Raw genomic sequence first — 22166 nt, 5'->3', positions numbered from 1 at the left:
ATCAGACCTTAGGAATCAAATAGAATCAGGAAATCCCAACAGAGATCGATTTTCTCTTTGTTTACCAATTCCTTACCTATTCCAAGGCTGGAATATACTGGAAATAGGTAGTTTTGTATGTTTAAAGATGTGTCTCCAGTTAATTCCACCACACACATCCCCAGTTCCAATTTTCTAGCCTAATTTTATGAGATTTTACCAAGTAAAATTATTTTAGTAAACATTGTCCCCCTGAGGGCATCGGATAGGATGGGGGTTGGGCAGGTGTAAGTAAAGATTATCAACTATTTACATTAGTGTGACTTAGTTTGAAGAGTCTACTGCTCTACCACTTAGCTGGGTTATCTGAGGGAATGATAGTTTTGTGGGGGAACAAGGAGGAAGAGTGGCTTATTGGTTAGGCCAGAAGAAGGGGGGACTGCTTAAATGAGAGTTAAAACAGAATATTTGGAGCATTCAGAAAACAGCATGCAAACTCAGGCAGACTACGGATGTCTTGGGATACAGGGACAAGAGTATCCGGACATGAGGAAAACAGTGATGAGACAGCAAAGGGGTTCCAGAAATCAAGTGAAAAAAAAAAACAGTAAAAGGAAGAGTAAGAGAAAACCAAAGGGAATGGGGGAGTGATCAGAGAAAGAGATTTTTTTAATGAGTTTAGGACTGTGTTAAAGAAAAGGGAGTGATGAAAATGGGGGCTGAGGACAAGTTGGGGGTGGGCAACAAAAGCAAGTGTTACAGAAGGCCAGCTTACCAAAGGGTTATACTTCTTCATCTGAAAGCAGTAGACTACTTATTTATAAAATCTGTTGTAACTCATTATTTGTGATAATTGGGAGGCTCCATATCTTTATAGCAATGATTTTTAAACCAGTTTTTTTGTCATGAAATAGTGATATGCATAAATATGGTCAGCCCACCTGCTTACCTGGCTTTCTATATCCTGGGCATTTTCTTCTAGCCTGTCTTACCCTCAGCCACATCTAAAGTGGACATAGTATATCACAACATTGTTAATGGGCTATACTCCAATATAAAATAAAAAGTTAAAAAAAAAAATAAAGTGGACATAGTGTTTCAACCACCTTGAGGTAATGAAGTATCTTCTAATATTCTAACCTTGAGTAGGGACTTTTTGGTTTTAGATTTATTATAATTTACAATAGCAAGAATAAATTTACATAAGATAGGAATTCTTGATTTATATGTAGGATATGAATCAAATCCTAAAGAGAAACTCATAAACTGCTCTCACTTGCAGTGCCCCTCTTTTTTTTTTTTTTCAACTAAACTATAAACCTTTCACGTGGCTATCCCTGTTTTTCTATTGTGTTCTTCTGGGTGAAAAATGGCTATAAAAGATCTTGATAAATGGACTTGAGGAAATTTGGGTATAAATAAAAGGATTATTCTAGTAAATAAATGAGAGATGGAGCTGTTTATACTTATCAAAAGAATTGGTGTCAGAATTATTCTTTAATATTTTATGAATAATTTAGAAGAGGAAAATATCAAGGTAAGCTGTACTCTTCTAGGTATTGAAAGCTAAACCAAGGAAGTACACTGCAAGGGAGAGCTTAGGAAATTCATGAGTGCCAGTAAGAGGGGGCAGGTTAGTTTTAGTTCAGGCAACTAGAGTACTACTGACATACAGTGTTGACTGTATTTGGAATTTTAGGATCTAAATTATCAATTATTTATGAGGATTATTTTCCCTTTCCCTGAGATTTCAGTGTCTCTGCTGCCTCGACTGTACTACTGGAGAGAATGTGGAATGTTATAGGAACAAACAATGAAAAACTAATGTCTGGACTTAAAGTTCTGTGTGTAGTTTGGACAGATACACTTCCAGGAAGACCAAAATACTGGTGGTATGTGATTTATAACCAAGGCAATAAAGATATGCAGTATTGCATATGGAGTAAGTCAGACCTAAAGTCTCCTTCCCAGTCTCTCTCTAACTAGGTGCAGATCTTGGCCAAGACACTATCTCTGAGTTTACTAATTTAAAAAGATGAGGTAGTTGGATTAAAGGATATTCAAAGACACATACAGCTCCAAAATTCTGATTGTAAAAATGAGTTGACTCCAGAAAGACAAAGAAAAAATGAGAAATAAAGCTAAAAACATAGAGCATGAAAGGGTAAGATATGTAAAATCATGGTATAAATGGACACAAAAAAACCACAAACTGGTTCCTGCAGAACTCAACATAAATGCTACACTTATTACATTTCATCAAGAATGGAGTTCTAAGATTTTCAGGTTACTAAAGCTTATTCTTTTTAATCACCAGGACTTTAAAAATACTAACATTTTGCTAGATAACTTGTAAATGTATCATTACTGTAAATGTAGTACACAAAATGCATTATGTAGTACACAATGCATTACTATAAATGTAGTACACAAAATGCATTATGTAGTACACAATGCATTACTATAAATGTAGTACACAAATGCATTGCTATAAATGTAGTACACAAATGCATTGCTATAAATGTAGTACACACCTTTTTGGGTGACTAGTATAAATTGTGATGCTCCCGCTTGGGCAGTTCCAAGGCAAAGTAGTCATGGGTTTCTACAGGTATCATGTAGTCTGCACATGAAACATTGCTAATATTACCAAGCAGCAGGAGCAAGCCTTGTAATTTGTTTACTATTTGTCTGATCTTCTGATTAGTTTAGTATTTGTTTACTTTTCTGAATGAGTATGGAGTATGTAGTCAACATTAGGAACTTGGTCAGAGATTTCCTGGGCACTTTGAAATTGTTAGGAGAGAAACAGTTGTAATGGGGTTACTTGTTCGTCTAAAAAAAATATATCCAAACAAGCAACATTAGAATTCAGTGTGTAAGATCAAGGTTCACCATCCTAACATTTGAATTACTCCTCAAAAAAAAAGTACCATGCCATTGTTAAGTCATTTTCTGTGAATAGGAAAAAAAATAGCAGTTTTAACTATATAGACAACCACTGGCAATTTTCATTTATTCTTAAGAGACCTGATACACACATGAAAACCTCAGACTACTTATAGAAGAAAAAAAAAGTTTGCCTCTGTAGTGACTCCTTTTGGGGGTCTGCATGTTGAGCCCTTTCAAAGATAACAAAGAAAGAAGATTTCCTTCTACCTTATGACTAGTATTTTATTATCACTGTAAGAGGTCTAGTTAATAAAGGGTTGATTTCTTCCTTCTGGTTTGTACATTGATTGCTATTCTCAAATTTATCCTCAGCTTTCACACAACACAATTTGAACAAACATATATACCTCTTCCCGCCCCTACTCCTATCCCCCACCCCCGCAAATTAAAAAAAAAAAAAAAAACCCGCCCTTTCTTATCAATAAATTTGGAAATCTTATATTTGGAAGAAGAGAAACTTTAAGGGAAACTTCAGGTTTCTCCAAAACAACTAGATTTAGGTTCTGTTCTTGTTTTTAACATTTAAAAAGATTGCTTAACTTACAGTGGTCTTTTCATGGGAATTTTTCTTCTATAGTTTTTAGTGTCAACAGTGCAGCAAAATTTATTTAAATGAGTTTGGTTAACCTTTTGGTTGGTTGATACCTCTCTTGGTTGGCTTATTGATAGCTATTTTTAAATTCATTTTACTTTTGTTCGAATTGTGCATTATGTTTTGATGGTGGACCACATAATGATTGATACACCATCAAAACATAATGTTTCCTCATAAACTACTATGTGATTTTTTTTTAATGAGTAGTTTTATGGCATCTTCAGTTGGTTGAAGAAATCCTTGTCGTGCATGAAGTTTTCTAAAACATTCTGGAACCTGTTGCCATTTTGTTTGAACCATGTCTCTGGAGTAATGTGGTCTCTTATTCTTTCCACCTCTTTTCCATAGCTAGACCCGCTTTTATATTATGGACTTCCTTGTTTCCTTAATAATCTCCCTGCTCTCAAGCCTCACACATATATTTAGTGAATAAATATTAACTTTTCATTTTCAGTCTCTTCTACACTCCATATTCTCTGCCTTTAAGAATACATATACTGGGACTTCCCTGGTGGCACAGTGGTTAAGAATCCACCTGCCAATGCAGGGGACACGGGTTCGAGCCCTGGTCCAGGAAGATCCCACATGCTACGGAGCAGCCAAGCCCGTGTGCCACAACTACTGAGCCTGAGCTCTAGAGCCCGTATGCGACAACTACTGAAGCCCAAGCGCCTAGAGCCCGTGCTCTGCAACAAGAGAAGCCACCGCAATGAGAAGCCCACGCACCGCAATGAAGAGTTGCCCCGCTCACTGCAACTAGAGAAAGCCCGCGCGCAGCAATGAAGACCCAACACGGCCAATCAATCAATCAATAAAATTTAAAGGAAAAAAGAATACATATACTTTCCCTGATTCTAAAAATGTCTATTGCTTTGCTCTTTCTGTCCTCCAAAATGCCATCCTTTTTTTTTTGCTTTCTTTCAGTGCATTTTGTATCCATACTCATTGCCTCCGTTTCCTTACTATTCAGTGCCATGGATAGACAGGGAGATTGGGAGTAGGTTGTAATTGTTGCATGCAAAAAAAAAAAAAAATTACAAGCATTTTGGACTACTTGTGACAGCCCACAGAAGTGCCCATAGTCTCTCCCCACAAAAGGGACAGACTTGTAGTGTAGAAAACAGTGCTGTAATACATGGAGGCTTCCTCATTCACACAAGCAAAAGCTGTGACAGTTAGCAAGCTCTCTGAAGTGGAGAAGAGCTAATGGATGGAAAGCAATGGAACCAGCAAAGGAATACATATTATTAAGGAAGAGGAAAAGGACAATGGTGTATAGAAGTTGGAGAGATGTAGAGCTATATGTGGCTGTCCAGTTTAGAATTTCTTAAGTTTTTGGATGTGTGACTCAAAAATTTCACAAAAGTTCTCCGCGCCCCCAAAGGCTATCCACTGTTCACTCTAGGGTAAGAACTTAGTCTTTTAAGTTGTTTCATGAACTTTACTTACCTCTCCCCTGTGTTTTTAGATGTGGCAAAGCCTCCAGGATCCCATAGCTTCCTTTTTTTTGGTTATTGTCGTCTTTTCTTTACTGTTCCCTATCTTTCACTTTCATTAGTTACCCCTCTACCACCTAGGGAAAAAGAGGATTGTTTTTCTCAAACCCTGCAACTGTGTGTGTGTGTGTGTGTGTGTGTGTGTGTGTGTGTACGCATACATACACCTTAACCAGAATAAGACAAAACCACCATGGCCCTCAATTGGACATGCAGATACACAAGGATAGGTGATCTGGTAAAAGAGATTGAGTGAATGGGAGAAAATGGACAGCATGTGACCACAGACCACTGATACTCAGTTTATTTTAAAGGTTATCTCAATTGTCGCTCTGTCAAAATGTCATATTAAAATCTTTGGTCATCTTTTCCTTTTTTGGATTTTCTTTTAGATGTTGGGCGCATGGTCATAGAGATCTTTTAATTCAAAAGTGTCCCAGTCTTGAATCGACTGAATGCCTTTCTTGCCAGCTTATTTGTATAATTGTTCTTCCATTTTCTATTTCTGTTGAACAGACAAAGACAACTATCTTTTTATCTGTCTATCCTGGGACCTAACACAGTCTTTCATGCTCAGTATTGTTAGTTGGATGAGGGTGTGGGTGGGTAGATGGATGGGTGGATTTTAAAGAAGCTTTTCTATTTTAGGAGATTTTAATCTTAATTGGGATGGTAAGTCTGACTTTCTTTTGGATTACTGAAGAGTAACTACCACATCTTACATTAATTTTTATTCTTAGAACCATAAAGTCATCAGCCATGGCAATTATCAGTGATTCTCTTGTTTTCCTAAGTGTAAGATTGTGCATTAAAATTGGACTGATTTGAAGTAAAACTACATTGGCTCTTTCTGTACCTCAGTGAGAACTGAAACAGCTACTAAAGCTGATTATGAGAAAACAGCATCTCTTCAAACCTGATCATTAAGACAGTGATTTTCCAACTCAGGGAAGGTTATTATTTGATGAGCTGACCTAATAAGTCTTCTCATTTAAGGGGAAAAGATAATGAATAGTCTTCTCTCAGTTTTGAGCTTTTCCTCCCATTCATTTTTCGTATATCTTGACATCAGCATGTTGCTTCTTTTTACCAGAATCTGGTTATCATTTAGTATCTGATTTAGTACAAAATTTAGCTACTAAGGCACCAAGTTGAATAAATCAGTATTGCCAGGGGCTTTGTAAAATACTGCATTAAAACGATATTTCCCTTACTAGGGGCTGGCGGGAGGGATGAATGGCGAGTAGTTGCTTAAAGGTTTCCCTTTGGGGTGATGAAAATATTTTGAAACTAGGTAGAGGTGATGGTTGTACAACATTGTGAATGTACTAAATTCCACGAATTATACACTTTAAAATGATTAATTTTATATTATGTGAATTTTACTTTAATTTAAAGAAAATACCATTTCCTAACTTTTTTTAGTCCGTGCTGTAACTGTGAATTGCTTGTAGCTCAGAGGATAACATCTTCCTTTAGCTAGTATGGTCGTATAATTATTCCTTCAAATTGTTGGAATAAGAATCATTAATAGCAACACTTATTAGAGTAGAAATAAGCACTCACTAGTTAAATGCCGGAACTACAAGAATAAACCAGGGTTATCCTAGGCAGACTAGAAGAAGTCATATTATCAGAAGTTAACACCAGATACTTTTATGTACAAGCTCACCACCATGTCTCGGTAGTTGTTTACATTATTAAGTCCAATATCATCTTTTTCTCAAGATTCATATACAGAACTTAATTCTTTAAAGAAAGCCAGTTTGTATACAGTTGACAGAAACTTTCCACGTGCAGATAAAAGCCTATTTCAAACTTTTAAAAAATAATAATCTTACTAAGTTAAAAAGCAAAGTAGAATTCAGTAAAGACATTTTTAATAAAAGCAGTGAGAATTTAAACAGATGTTCCTTAAATCCCGTTTCCACTACTGTTTGGATAAATCTTACCTGCCATCGAGTAACTTGGTCTGTGCATGCTGAGGTACAAACTGCAATTATATTCTCTTTTCTGTGACACTGTCACCCTCAATCCCTGCAGTCAAATATTGTCAGAGTACCAAGGGAAAACCTAGTATATTTAAGTTAATAAAAGATGGAACTATATCTTATTAATATGCTTACCCTCAAACTTTTGACCAGTACCTTTCCCCGGCCTATCTTTAGTTCTCAGAGATACCCTAATTTTAGCAGATAGTGCCTTTGTTATGTATCACACCATTTCTGTGGACTTTCTCTATATGTTAATTGCTAGCTCATGATTTAGTTTCAGATGTAGGTTTATCATGTCTTTTTTTTCTGTTAAACCAATGTTTTAATGCTGTATCTTCTGTTAGTGTTACCAATAAAATAGTTTCACATAAAATTTAAGAGTGGATTCTAACACATGTGTCTTACCTTTTCTCTAGAACTGTCAAGTAATCCACCTCTAGCTACCATCCTTATTCCTCCTCATGCTCGGATTCAAGCAGCTGCTTCAACCCCTTCAAATACCACAGCAGCCTCAGGTGAGAACACATAAGTCTCTTCTATAAAAACGTATTTTGTTTTTGTCTTCATTTTATCTCATTTGATGAATGTGAACATTTAGTGCCTTCCAACTATCAAAAACATAGCATAGCCAAATGATTAAATGTGAATAAAATGTTGCTTTAATTTCCAAAAAGCACAAAAGGACCCCATAAATACTTTATATATGAGGTATAAATATCTTATTATAATGTTAAGTGATGTCACCATAATTGTTATTTTCAAAGTCATGCTTTCTGTATAATTTCTTGATTAATATGTCAAGTGAGATGCTTATAGCAGAAAGCAGTCTGTACAAATGTAATATTATTGAAGATAATTCACTTTAATTCCATCACCCTGAATGTAAATTATATTAATATACTAGAGAGGCAAATTTTCAAGAAGTATGAATATAGATTGGTGTAATTTAATCATTTGAAAGGGCTAAAACTGCAATGCCAATACATTTAGCTAAGACTTAGATCAGAATATGACTAAATCTTGTCTATCCAAAAAGAAAAGAATGCCCACACGGTCTCCCAGCTTAGAGCTCAGGTACACTCCTGGTCCCGTAGCTAGCTAATGTTGGGACCTGTTTAGTGAGAATTACTGTCATTACAGATATTCTGAAAATACCCAACCCTTGAGTGAATTGAAGGTCCTCCGAAGGACAGCTAAAATGAAGTTAGAAATATAATAGGTAGCACAGTTGGGCTCACAAAGAATTTGGTGTCTTCCCCTCAACACCACACTACCACCACCACCACCAAAAAAGCAGATGTCAGGAGCTGACTCCATTTTTATTTAATCATCTGTTTCATTGAATTGAGTTGGATTAGACCCATTTTTGCCCAAGGGCGTTTATGCTCCAAGAGATAAAATCTTGCGTTACTAGTTCTTAGCATTCAACAGTGAGGTCAAAATCTCTCTCCTGTTGTCTGACACAAGAGTTGTTTGTTCCTGTCCAATCTTACTCTTTTAGAATGTTGCTAATAAGGATTTAAAACATTTCATTGTTATCTGTGGCCTGTCTCCATTCCAGAAAAAGTTTGGAAAGAAAGGTCTCTTTTCTAGTTCTAGTTTCATCAGCACGTGTTAACCTTGAGAAAGTCATCTGAACTTTATTAGTTTTACTAATGTCTTATTAGTTTTCTCAATCTATAAAATGAGTGGCAGTGCTCTCTTAGAGTAATATGGTACAAATCAATTATGTACTGAAATATGCTTTGAATTTTTTAAATGTAAAAATATAGAGCTTGTTTTTGGTTTTGTTTTTAACTATGACCTCTATTTAGAAGGAAGACAGAATTGCTTAGATGAGCTATTAATAAACTTAATAATTCACTGGCCAAGGTTAGATTGCACAGATTGTTCAAAACATTAAATAGGCCCTAACCCCGAACTAGTACATTTACTTGTTGAGCTAGTTTCTAGGAATTGTTTTAGACTGTGAATAACAATGAGAATTATGATTGGTAAGTTTTGGGTAATTTTAAATGATTTTCTAAATGTGAAATACTAAACTAGTTAATGATTGCAACTAAGGTTTTGGGCAAATTGTCTGCCTGGTAGGATCCTAGTATATAACCTGATTTTGATGTTGCTTTGATACAGGTTACAGCAGTCATCAAAAAATATTTTATTGTGGTATATACATTTTTATAGCTGTTGAAATCGAATTTCAACATAAATATGGAAACTGACATTGGACTTTGATCCTGAGAATTTACTTTAAAGTTGAAATAGATCAGGGTATGAGGAATTTAATAGAGGAATAGTAGGCTAAGGGCAGAGCTAAAATTAAAGGAATGTATGCCTTGAGTATCTTAATAGTTACCAGAAAGGATTTCAGATATTTCTCTGAGCCTCCTAGTGGCTAAAGTAAATAAAGAAATGATATCTGTTAAAAGTTTCCGTTGTTCATTAGATTAAAAGCACACTGGTGGCTTAGGAGAAGCAAAGTGTTTCTGACTCTGCTGTTTGAGAAGTATTTCTCCTTTAGGGCCGCAGATTTGGTACTCTAAGAGATAAGAGTAAATGAAATTCTCAACAATAAAGTTTCAACAATAAATGTAATGGTGAGTTCCATTTGGATACTTTTTTAAGTGCCCTTCAGTGTAAGCCAAAGGCATACCACCACAGTGTAGTTAAAGGAAAGCAGTTTTCTTTGGGGCCAAAGTTATGAGAGCCAAAGTAAATGTCACCAGACATACTTCAGGAAATGCTCATCTAGATGAAGGGATTGACTGTATGACCTTAACTGCCACCTGTATTTAATTAAATATATATGTATGTGCGTGTGCACATATTTTAAATGAGAATTTGATAGTATAAGTTATATTCTTTAGTAAGACCTTAAAATATACATGCTCTTTGTTATCTCTCTTAGCTTCAGTTTCTTTATCCATAAAACAGGAATAGTAAATACCCACTACATATAGTTGTGAGAAGTAAGATATAAAATGTACAGAGTGCTTAACACTTTGCCTGGTCACATGGTAGACCTTCAGTGAAAGGAAACTGCTACACTATTTTTATTATTGTTATTGCCAAGTAAGGACAGATCCAGAAATGTTAAAAACCAGCCATGTGAAAGGCAGGTTGACATCCATCCTCTTATGAAAAAGGATCATTCTTATGAAAGAACCTGTGACTCTCCTCACCTGAATAAATAGACACCCCATCTCTCCACCCAAGCAGTGAGGGAATGAATGCCTGCTGACATGGCTGAAGCTTTCCTTACAAAGCATTTCCAGGTCTGCTCCAAGGTATGAAGAAGTAAACTGTTAAGCTACAAAGCCTCAGACCTTGAAGATCTGAACCTGGAAATTTTTCTAATTTAAAATTATCAAAATTAGAATTTCTAATCACCCACCCTAGGTGCAGCACCACAATAATAGAACCCAATATGTCTTTGGGTGAATTAATTGCAGTATGTACCTCTAACTAAACAATTGGCTTACTTAGTTTAAGTCAATTTAATGGAGAATATACATGAAAATAGAGCCACTTTTAGTTAAGGACAAAACCATATCAACAAGAAGCAGAATATCTACTTTGACTAGCCTGAGAATGTGCCTCCTAGTCATCTAACATTGGATTTAGATCACTAAGATACAACTTCGGAAGAGGAGCATAGCCCTGAAATTATCTTCTGATCTGTTAAAATACTATTTCTGCTGATGCTCCGCACCACTGAAGTTCAGCTTCTGTCACACACGTTTGTATCTTGAGCAAGATCATCAGAATACAGAGGCTCCTAGATGACTGCCTCAGAAGCTTTTATGTTGTTCAGAGGTGGCTTAAATAAGAATGGAGTTCTGTGACATTTATGTTGATCTGGGAGCGAAGCTAAATCCTAAAGTAGGTAGGATAAAAGCAGAAGAAGAACAAAGTAGAATGATGAAGATGCCGTCAACTGGGATCATACTGACTATATTATCATGAAATAAGCTTTAGATTTTAGTCAATTTCTTTTGGTAACCAAAGTTATTAAATGGTATTCAGATGTTAGGTCTTATTAAATTTTAAATACATTGTAGGCAGAAATCTCAATTTAGTCTCTATATTGCTACTTCTGGAAAAGCAAAGAAAGTAAACCTTTTCTTATCCAGATTGTGGCCTAAAGGTTATTATTCCATGGCCTAAAGGTGAGATTACTCTGGGAATATATAGTTGTTATTCTCTAGCCTCTCCAAAAGAACCTTGATCAGTACAATAGAATATCACAGTAATAGCTATTTTTCTCACCTTTCTTGAAAATAGTAAAGATAGCTTCTATCAGTTTAATGACATTAATACTGAGGAAACTGTTTTTGCAGATGTTTCAACTACTTTTTCCATGTGTTGTATTCAAGGTTCCGGTAGTGACTGCAGATGAATGGATAAAGACCTGTTGGAAAGCATTACTATGTACAAGAGCTATCACAGCAGAGTTCATACTTTTTTATTCACTAATCCCACTTTAGGGATCTTAACTTCAGGGTACATCTAATAGAAGAAAAAAAGCTACCATGTACAGAGATATGAATAGGAATAATTATATAATAAGAAAAAAAGAGAGCAAATATGATCTGAATGGTCAACAGTAGGAAAATGTTTCAGTACATTATGAAATCTCCATTTGTATGTAACCATGAAAGACAATTATTATGAAATTTACATTTGTGGAAATATTCATCTTAATTTATGTGGAGAAAATTTAAAAATCTTATGTACCATGTTGGTAACTGTGCCAAAATGTGTATTTGCATGTGGATAGGAACTAGATACAAATATACAGAAATTAAAACAGTTGTGTTAAATTAGTGGGTATGGATGTTGTTGGTGGTGGGTTTTTTTTTTCCCTCAAAAACTTTCATTCTTTTAAATTGTTTTTAGAATACCTCAGTGCCTGGGGGCATTATATCTGACTGTGGCTCTGATTGACACGAGAAACTCCTGAAAAGTATACATACCACTCTCAGTCCATAAAGTATAATTTCTTATTTTGATATTTATACCTGATTTTTCTCCACACCCCCAACAGATCCTCCCAATTATTCCATTTGGGAGACCATTCATCTGGACCATCTAGAGTAATAGATCTTGAGGAATTATAGTTTTGCTAATCAAATATGAACCACTTTAGAGATAATCTGATCCAGTGCCACCTGAGTTAAGTGTGAGATGTGGTTGGCAATTTCAGCTAGAGCAGTTTTCTCTCTGCTTTGTATATTAGTCTTCTGGGTAAGGTTTCTTCCAGTGCAATGGTTCTGCTATTAAAACAAATTTGAAAACCGCTGATTTCATTTCACTTTCCTTATTATCTACTGAGAACTAGTGTCCCATGCTTGTGTATATTCAGTAACTGGAATATTCAGTAACACATTCCATCTTTGTATCACTTTGTTAGAAATTTGTCCCCCTATACCTCTTTCATTCAGTGATCCTACTCTGGGGTTATAGAACACCAACCCAATTCTTGCACGCAAAAGTCCTTCAAATTTTAATGATGGCTAGCATCCCCTCCATACTAATGAGGATTTTTAAATCCTAATCCTGAATATGTTCTAAAGTACCAGGATGTTAGGTTTTCTATACAATTATTTGTCATCTGCACATTTCATAAACACATCAATTTTTTGCCTCTATCCAAGCAACTAATAGAATATATTAAACAGGACAACGCAGAGTCTACTAGTTTTTTGTTTTGTTTTGTTTTGTTTGCCTTTACCGAAGTTACTGATAAAATAAGTTAAATGGGATTATGCAACGCTTACTAGGGATTATTCTTCTGATGGTCTCTGAATAACTGGTCTCTTAACTACAGACCAACCTTACAATACTCATTTATATAATAATGTTATGAAAACTAAGTAAAATGCTTTGCTGTTGTCAAGAAAACTTTCAGATTTTTTCCATCAAAAAAGAAACTCTGTCAAAGATGGAAATGAAATCTTTTTTTTTTAAAGACTTAGGGAAATTTCTAGTGCTTAAATATTTGTAAACTGAATTTCTGTAATCCATTTTAGAATGTGTTTGTTGGACTATAGATTCTGGGTTTAAAGACATTTAAAATGTATAGATTTCCCTCACCTTCCTTGGGCTGCATTTTGTTTATTAGGATTTTTGTTATATCCTTTCCAGGTTGAAAACCCTTCTAACAGAAAAGGGAATCATGATAAGAGTTGGACAAGGTCTGTCTTCTCTGTCTTTTTACCTGGTCAGGGGGCTTAACGTTTCTTGATCTTGCTTTGCAAACCTTTTGCTGTTACCTCATTAAAACCAAATCTGGCCTGTTCTGACAAGTGCACATTTTTATTTTCTATTCTTCCTGGGATGTGTGCCCTACTTTTTAAATTATGAGCCCATCAAAGAAAACCCTTTTAGTTGGTTTCTTTGGTTCTTCTCCTTTTACTTTGCATTGAGAGTATGTGCAATTGTTTGGTTGGTCACAATTTTGATTTTCATAATTTTCTATTTCTTGTCAGTTATTAACCCCTTTTGACAACTGTAACTACAAAATCATACCTATTTGTTCCCTAAACTTTTTGAAATGCGTTTTGCTAAAGTCATGTTTCAGTTTAGCCAGGGCTAGTGATCCCTTTTTCTTACTATTACAGTTATTTTTACCCCAGAATTTCTGTCACCCTGTCACCTTCTACATCACCAGACAATTTTTTCTAGCTGGGCAGAATTAAACCCAGAATAATTTCTCCCATTGTTTGTTTCCACTGATTTTGAAAAATAAAATGTTAAATTAAGTCAGTGTATCAAATACTTACTTTCCTAAAATGATGGTTACCATCCCTTCATCCCCCCTCCCCCCCGCAAGTATGGTTACCCTTTGCTTCTGTGGCACTTGTATAGTGTGCTCTGGGAAAGCTGCACCCATATCCTGTCTAGCTGCAGAACCCACAGTGTTGCCCTCAGGTGTTCATCTTCCGAACTCTTTCCTGTCTATTTTCTCTTTGTCTTAACCTAAATGTATGTGGAATTTCATAAAAATATATAACTTTTAAAAAAACCCAAGGATTTTTCTCTATGAAAAATACAATATATAATTATTTTAGAAAATAAGACTCTCCATATTCTCACTTCCAAAGAAAATCAAAGGTAACGCTATTTAATATATTTTAGTCTAGTTATCAGTGGACAGAGATAACTGTCCCATTTTTTTAATGGACTTATGCTATTTGGGGGAAGGGGAGTACATGACTTTAGTATTCAACCAGTATTCTAAGCCTGTACCATAATTTCTTTAACTAATTCCTTATTCTTGGACATTTGGATTGTGTCCCAGTTTTTAGAAGAATTCCTGAGTCAAAAGATATAAGGAAGTTTTAAGTTTTTAATACATATTGTCAAATTGCCTTCCAGAAAGTTTGTCCCAGTCTACATTGGTAATGCACATATTTTTTCATTTCTCTATTACTTCAACACTAGCCAGCCCAGAGTGGGGTGGGGGAGGTGCAGAGTGCATGTGCACACGTGTATTTTTATGCATTACCAACTTAGTAGACGAAAAAGGTGGGTGTAGGTACAGTGCTATATACCCATTTCCTCCTGTTGGCTCTGTGTTTGAAATACAGACTTCCATCCATATGTGCCAGTTTGACAAATTCACTGACACCAATGAGACTATATCTACCCTCTGTTAGAATTTCAAGTTCAGTTAGTGAGTTTGCATATAGGTACCTAAAGTCAAACCATCTTTGTCATTATTTTCACCAGAGCAGTGCTAAGTATCACTTCTAGGAAATTGCTTCTTTTTATTTAAAACATGTTCTTTCCTATTAAGTCAAAAATTTTACCTGCATTCTTCCTCCTTCCTCCAAAAGTAATGTAATAAAACCTTCTTGATTAAGTTGGTGAGTGTCCTATAAGACATTCTTCCGGGTATTCTTCAAGTGTTCCTCAGTTCCTTACCTGAAGTTACCTGTTTATATTCATATGCCTTTTCTTATTCTTTATTCCTAAACTAAGTCTTTTAACTTAAAAGATGAAAATATATCCTGTGTCCCCATGGCCTTCAGTTTTTTTACCCTGAACAACCAAGCCTCCTAATTAAAATGTGCTCTGCCCCTGAACTCACAGCAGCTAAGACCTCTACTGCTGGCAGCTCAAGTATAAACAGTGTTGTTGATAAGCCCTCCAGGTTTGCTACTGGATTGATTGGCTCACTAGCGCCTGAATTTCAGTTCTATTTTTTAAATGACTGAAGCCACCATGGAGTCTTGTGCCACACCTTTTCCTTGGAATAATATGACACGAGAGGTGATGATGCTTTGCTGAGGAGTGTTTCCCCTCCCTCTCCCTCATTATGACACACGCAAGATTGTCAAAATCATAGTAGACAGTATAAAGAGAAAGGTGAAAATTGAATCCTTTTCCTTAATACTGATACTACTTTGATTTCTCATTAGTGTGGATTATGATTTCGGTTTAAATATAACTTCGGGGTATACCTTTAATTCTCTGTGAGTAATGGTTCATGTGTTGTTTGTTCATGTGTCAGTTAATAACATGAATGTCTGAGACATAGTTTTATAATAGAGGCATTTGCACTTGGAACAGCTTGAATAGCAACATCTTGAGTTAGCTGCACAGTACAAACAACGTGGCCCAGGCCTCCAAAACTTTATCTTTTAGAGGAGTTGACCTGTCATGAGACATTTCTAACTTGTTATAAAAACAGGATAGCTGGCGAATAGAAATACATAATATAGGCTTGGGAGAGCATAATAAAGGAAATAAGGAAATAAAAGTATACTTAAAGTTCCCAAGTATACTTGTAAAGTACATGTAAAGCACAAAAAGGATTTGATATATCTGAAATACACTCTTCTACTAATATGCCAATAATGATTTTTTAGCTTTTGAGAATCTGAAAACGTGTTTAGGGTAAATAAGGAACTACATTTTTATTTTTATTTAATTTCAATTAAATTTAAATAACCATATGTAGCTAGCAGTCATCCTATTAGAGAGTGCAGACAAAACATTTCCATTATTGCTGTTGAGCCAGACAATGAACACTTGTATCAGTTAGAAGGTTTTAACTTTTATAGACCCATAGTTCTGGAATACTGAGCAGAGCCTTAGGAACCCCAGCTCCTTGTTTATTCTCTGTCCTTTCTTCCTGACCTGTTCCCTTGTTTTCTGCTTTTCTATTTAAACCTTTCGGTGACAGTTTGTAAATGTGGGACCTTCCATTCACTCTCCTTCTCCTCCCCATTTACACATTGATCAGACACATTTGGAGGGAGAATGGACAGGACTTGCTGATGCATTGGCGGGGGTTGGGGAGTGAAGAATCGAGGTAAGAACTTTTGGTTTACCACCTGAGCAACTAGATGATGCAGTTTCCTCGGAATTGAGACAACTGCCCATCAAATCCATGACTCGATTATGTAGCAACTCTTACAGATCTTTGAGAATCTGAGAATAAAACTGTGAATCATCTCCTGAAAAATATATGTATCAGATATGGAATTTTGTACATAAAAATTTACTCTAGGACAAAAATTGCAGCCTGGTGGACTCTGTTGGGAACCTAATACCTTAGAGCTTCACCCTTAGTTTCACTATGGGATTGCCCAACTTGTCATTTTTACATCTGAAGTCACACAGAGTAAAATTGGTCTCAGTACAGTACATGCACAAATTCCCTTTGCCGTATCCAGTACAAAAGTCATAGAACCATAGACTCTTCTCAGCATTAGGGAAAAAACAATTGAACATCTGATGCAATCTTTCTTGCTTGTACAGTTTATTAGGAGCATACCTAATTTTGTAGAGGGACTTGGTTCATGGGCTTGTGAACACAAACCCTAACTGGCATTTAAGTTATTTGACCTATATGTATGCATTAGTTATCTATTGCTGTGTGTCAAGATACCCCAAAATTTAGCAGCTTAAGAGTAAACATTTCGGGCTTCTCTGGTGGCACAGTGGTTAAGAATCCACCTGCCAATGCAGGGGACACGGGTTCAAGCCCTGGGCCGGGAAGATCCCACATGCCGCGGAGCAACTACTGAGCCTGTGCTCTAGAGCCCACGAGCCACAGCTACTGAAGCCCAAGCGCCTAGAGCCCATGCTCCACAACAAGAGAAGCCACTGCAATGAGAAGCCTGCGCACCGCAAGGAAGAGTAGCCCCCGCTTGCCACAACTAGAGAAAGCCCGCGTGCAGCTACGAAGACCCAAAGCAGCCAAAAGTAAAAAAAAAAATAAATAAATTTTTAAAAAAGAATAAAAGACAAGACATTAAAAAAAAAAAAGAATAAACATTTAGTATCTCACACAGTTTTCATGGGTCAGAAATTCAGAAGCAGCCTTACTGTATAATTCTGGGTGAGGATTTCTCATGAGGTTGTAGCCAAAATGTCAGCCAGGGCTTCAGACATCTGAAGGCTGGTTGCCTGGGGCTGGAAGCTGTACTTCCAGGATGGCTCATTCGTGTGGTTAGTGAATCTGTGCTGGCTGTATGCAGAAGGCCCAGTCCCTCACCATGTGGACCTCTCCGTAGTGCTACTTGAGTGTCTCACATTGTGGCAGCTGGCTTCCCCTAGGCCAAGCAATCCAAGGAGGAGAAGGTGGAAGCCACAGTGTCTTTTATGTCCTAACTTTGGAAGTCACACACCATTATTTCTGCAATATCCTGTTGGTTACACAGGTCAGCCCTATTTACTGGGGGAGGGGACTGCATGAGGGCATGGACATCAAGAGGTGCATGACTCATTGAAGTCATCTTCGAGGGGGCTACCACAATGTAAAAGAATGGTCTTATACCTTCCTCCCCCAAAACTGATTATTCTCTCCTTTCTCCCTCAAGTCCATCCTTCGTTTGGTTTGTTGGTTGGTTGGTTTATCGTGCAGCAGTGTCAGAAGGGTGGTAATGAGCATTGGTTTTTAGGAATGTTGGAAGTCAGTGAAATATCAGCTCTATAGTTGTTTCCAAAACACTTGTATCTCTGTATACCCCATACAGACTGTTTGAAAATTAGATAATAAAATAGCCATCCTCTTAATTCTTCATATTATAAATTCACCTGTTTTAATGTAGTGTAACTCTTTAGTTAATAGAAATAGGCTTCTGGAAATCACATTGGGTTATGTAGGGGTTAGGTCTGAATGAAAGTCCTCTCTTCTCCCTTTGCTAGGAAATCTTTTCTGCTTGTCTCCTACAGGCATAAAGGTAATCATATTCTTCCTCTGTTCCCTCTGTGCTCAGCTCTCCACTTGTTAGCTCTGTGACCTTGGACACATTATCTCATGGCTTTGTGCATCCATTTTTTCCCATTTGCAAAATGGGTGCAATAATTGTACCTGTTTCTTGCTTTGTAGGCTAAATGACATGCTTGCAACATACTTAGTATGATGTCTAGCACATTGGTAAGCACCCAGATGTCAACAGCTGCTACCACTGATACTTACTGTGGTGGTGTTGGTGGCTGTTGCAGTCACACTAAACTATACATCTGTGTATTTCTAGATGTCTCTTTTACCTTTCCATTTATTGGACAATTACTAAGCACTTCTTAGGCCTTATTACATAGATGGGTGGTATTATCACCATTTTACAGATGGGGAAATTGAGGGTAGAGAGGTTAAATAACTTGTTCCAAAATCACACAGTTATTAAGTTGTACAACCTTGTGAAATTGGATTCAATTTAAGGAAGATATATCACTGTGAACTTCAGAAGAGCATCTAAAGACTGAAAACAAGAGACTATATAGTCAATCTTTGACTCTTCATAGTTGGATCCTTTATAATCAAAAGATTTTAGTTTAAATCATAATATCAGGTTGCATCACTTTTACCAGTACATATGTAAAGGGAAGGGAATGAAGGAGAAGCAAAATGAGCTTTGCTGCTTTTAAAGAGTTACTGTTTAGACATAGAGAACAGACTTGTGGTTACCAGCGGGGAGGGGTGTTGCGGGGGATGGACTGGGAGTTTGGGATCAGCAGATGCAAACTATTATGTATAGAGTGGATAAACAACAAGGTCCTAATGTATAGCACAGGGAAGTGTATTCAGTATCCTGTCTGATAAACCATAACGGAAAAGAATATTAAAAAAAAGAATGTCAAAAAAAAAGTTACTGTTTTAAATGCTTGAGAAGAAAAGTTACAGAAATTGCAGTAAACATCTAAGTCTAGTGACAGTTTATCAGAATTTTAAATTAATGAACATTTTTATTATAGAGGGTCCATATTAATTCAGATTCAACTCTGTAAAATAAATTTACAGACTTGACAGTGAGATCAAAATAAGCATGTACCAAGAAGAACTTTAAAAGCATAGTTTTGCTCATTTAGTAAACCAGGCAGTCTGTTGGAGCTACTATTGAGTTTATGGAGATTCACATTTGTTTGTTTTGCTTTTCTCCTACCTGTGCTTTGTCTCCCTCTGAAAAGCAGAGAACTCTCCTTTCTCAGGAAAGACATGTATAATTTGATTTTAAGTAGAGTTCATTGCACTGGGCAAAGGGTTTTTGTTTCTTTGTTTTTGATGAATGAGTCCAGTGCTGTGACTTTATATTATCTTGTGATATCAAGGATAATGGTAATCAAAATAATTAGCTGTTAAAATTTTACTCGTCAGGTGATTTGGAAATAATTCAAAGAAAAATAAGAGATCATTAAATTCCGAACCTAAGGAATATGAATGTTTTTAAAATTTTATTATTCAGAACGTGATTTTGTTTCTGGTTATATGCCCACTTAAAAGGCTTATGCTTTTTATTATGATCATACAAGCAGCCTTTGAATTTATCCAAGGAAGGGAAGACTAGTTTTGGGAATGTCATAAGCTCATAGGTAATAGCCGCTGAAAGGACAATAGCAGGTTAGTAGCTAAATAAGATATTGCCAAAGAGTAAATTAATGTAATGGGCTGGCTGGCAATGTAGAGGAGCCTTGGTGAATGTTGGCCAATAGCTAATGGCTGCTATGGCCAGAGCTGCTAACACTGCTGGTATGTGTGCTGATCTCTTAAGTCCTGAGAAAGACCAGAATGTGACAGTTTTACCTGTCATCTTCACATGCTGAAAATGAGAGAGAAGTGCTGTTTGATGATAATCATGCAGGTTCTGAGTGTCATCCAAAACATGAGAAATGCTGCAATAAGCATGGGTTTGTGAGGAGCATTATAATTCTGAAATATCTCTGTGCCTTCCAGGCTTTCTCAGGAGTGTTGTTTTTAATGTAGCCTGCGCCTAAATTATGAAAATGAACATTTTTCCAGAGAAAGCCTTATAGGAACCTGTGGCCTGGATAGGAATTGATGTTAGGTTATTGATGCACAGAATTTGGATGATCATTCAGAGTAAAACTCCTGCCAAGTAGGGCATATCCAAGAAAAACCAGGAGTTATGAATGAAGTATTAGTGCAATTACTGACTGATTACTGGGAAAGGCTGTTTACCTGCCTTTGGAGAGTAGGTTATATGCTATATATCATATACCGTCTCTTGCCACCTGTCCATGTGCCATGCAGATAAGTTAACATGACGCCATGCCATGGGCAATATGAAACTAACGCGTGGATCCTGATGTCATAATGTCTGTGCTTATTTTCATGAAAATAGTGCTATATATGTTTTGAAGGAAATAAAATGAATTAAACACAACCATTCTTATTAAGAGATATAAACGTTTTTTCCCCAAAGGCTGAGTTAAATGTATATAAGGGTAGATTGTTTTGAGGAACAATCGGGAATTTAGGAAGGAAGTATAGTTTTTAAAGAGTGGCTATCAAAATGATAAACTGAATAGCTAATCCTTAAGAGTTCCTTAAGCTACAGTTGCTGTGTATCCTTGGAGTCTTTTGTTTCTTGCTCAATTAAATAATTCAAAGTAGAAAGATCCAAGGACCAAATGTTGCGTTCAACCATAACATTTACTCTACTCAACATAGGATACAGGAGAGCTACAGTCTCGAGAGAGAGACAAAACTTCTGAGTCTGTTTTTTGGTGTCCCTAGGCCTGATAGCCAAGGGCGGTGGACTTCTAGGGCGATGGCTCTTGGAAGTTGCCCATCTCAGTCAAGCCACCTCCCTTCTTGCTCAGGGCTTAGTGTGAAGTTTTTGAGAGAAAATTTGCCTAGCAGTATATTCCCAGTCACGTGTGTGATGACAGGGATGCAACTTGACAAGCCACTGAAACAGTAGTATCTTGCCTACCCGAGATGGAGAGCCAGTCTGGACACAGTTAAATGTCTGTTTAAATGTTAATGGAGGCTGTGAAATAATAATGGACCTTAAAAAGTGTGGGGGTTGGGGGCAGGGGTTCAAGTTAGTTGTAAAGTTATATGTATTTTTAAAGGATTAGGCAAAGTAAGCTCAAGTGCTAAGACATTTGACTATAAGATGCTTTATTGAATTGAATAAGGGAGTTGGTACTACAATGGCTATTTCTTTTTTGCTGGTTGTGTCTTCCATTTGTATGAATAACGAAGAGGGACTGTACCTAGAAAGCAAGCAGCTGAGTTTGATTTATGCTTGGTGCTTCTCCCATCACCACTGACCCGTATTACTTTCATTGCCTCCACTCATTCACCCACTTAGGCAGATGGCATATTGTAACACCGTTCAGAATTTTTAGCAAGTTTTCACAGCTGTACACTGTTCATTTATTTTCAAGTGAGCTAGACTCCAGCTGAGTATTCATGCTCTGCTAATCCCAGCTGTGGCAAGAGCTTTGACAGAAATGGTCTCTGGCTCCCTGAGTCCGTAACTTACTCAAAGATACCATCTTCTCTGCACCAAGACCTGGCCAAGGCACATACTTAACTGTAAGCAGAAAGAAATTCAGATTTCATAGTACTGGCCATATTCAAAACAACGTTCCAGATATAGCTCTCAGCCTGCAGTTGAGGCCACGTACTTTTCTCTCTGGGGTGTTACAGCATTGTTCATGCTCTCTCTTGGGGCTTTTGATTTGCAGATGCTAATGCTGGAGACCGTGGACAGACCAATAACGCCGCTTCCGCATCAGCTTCCAACTCCACCTGAACAGTCCCAAGCAGCCAGCTGCACAGGAAAAACCACCAGTTACTTGAGTGTCACTCAGCAACACTGGTCACATTTGGAAAGAAAATTAAAAAGAGAAAAAAAACCTGTTCATTTTAGTGTTCAATTT

General features: G+C 36.7%; 1 protein-coding gene across 3 annotated transcripts in view; it reads left to right on the top strand.

Moving 5' to 3' along the window:
* Nucleotides 1-22166, top strand: part of GSK3B (glycogen synthase kinase 3 beta) — a 194936-nt gene extending 172770 nt beyond the window's left edge. For 2 of the 3 annotated variants that reach the window (XM_061194202.1, XM_061194203.1), the window contains 2 exons: nucleotides 7433-7531; nucleotides 21972-22166. In XM_061194202.1, coding sequence (XP_061050185.1) covers nucleotides 7433-7531; nucleotides 21972-22039 — 167 coding nt within the window. In that variant the 3' untranslated portion in view covers nucleotides 22040-22166. Of the gene's footprint in view, nucleotides 1-7432; nucleotides 7532-11392; nucleotides 11559-21971 lie in introns of those variants that run through there. The other variant, XM_061194204.1, reaches the window with a different exon arrangement.

This window comes from Eubalaena glacialis, chromosome 6 (assembly GCF_028564815.1).
Source record: "Eubalaena glacialis isolate mEubGla1 chromosome 6, mEubGla1.1.hap2.+ XY, whole genome shotgun sequence".
Classification (NCBI taxonomy): Eukaryota; Metazoa; Chordata; class Mammalia; order Artiodactyla; family Balaenidae; genus Eubalaena; species Eubalaena glacialis.
This window is presented reverse-complemented; position numbering and strand designations above follow the sequence as displayed.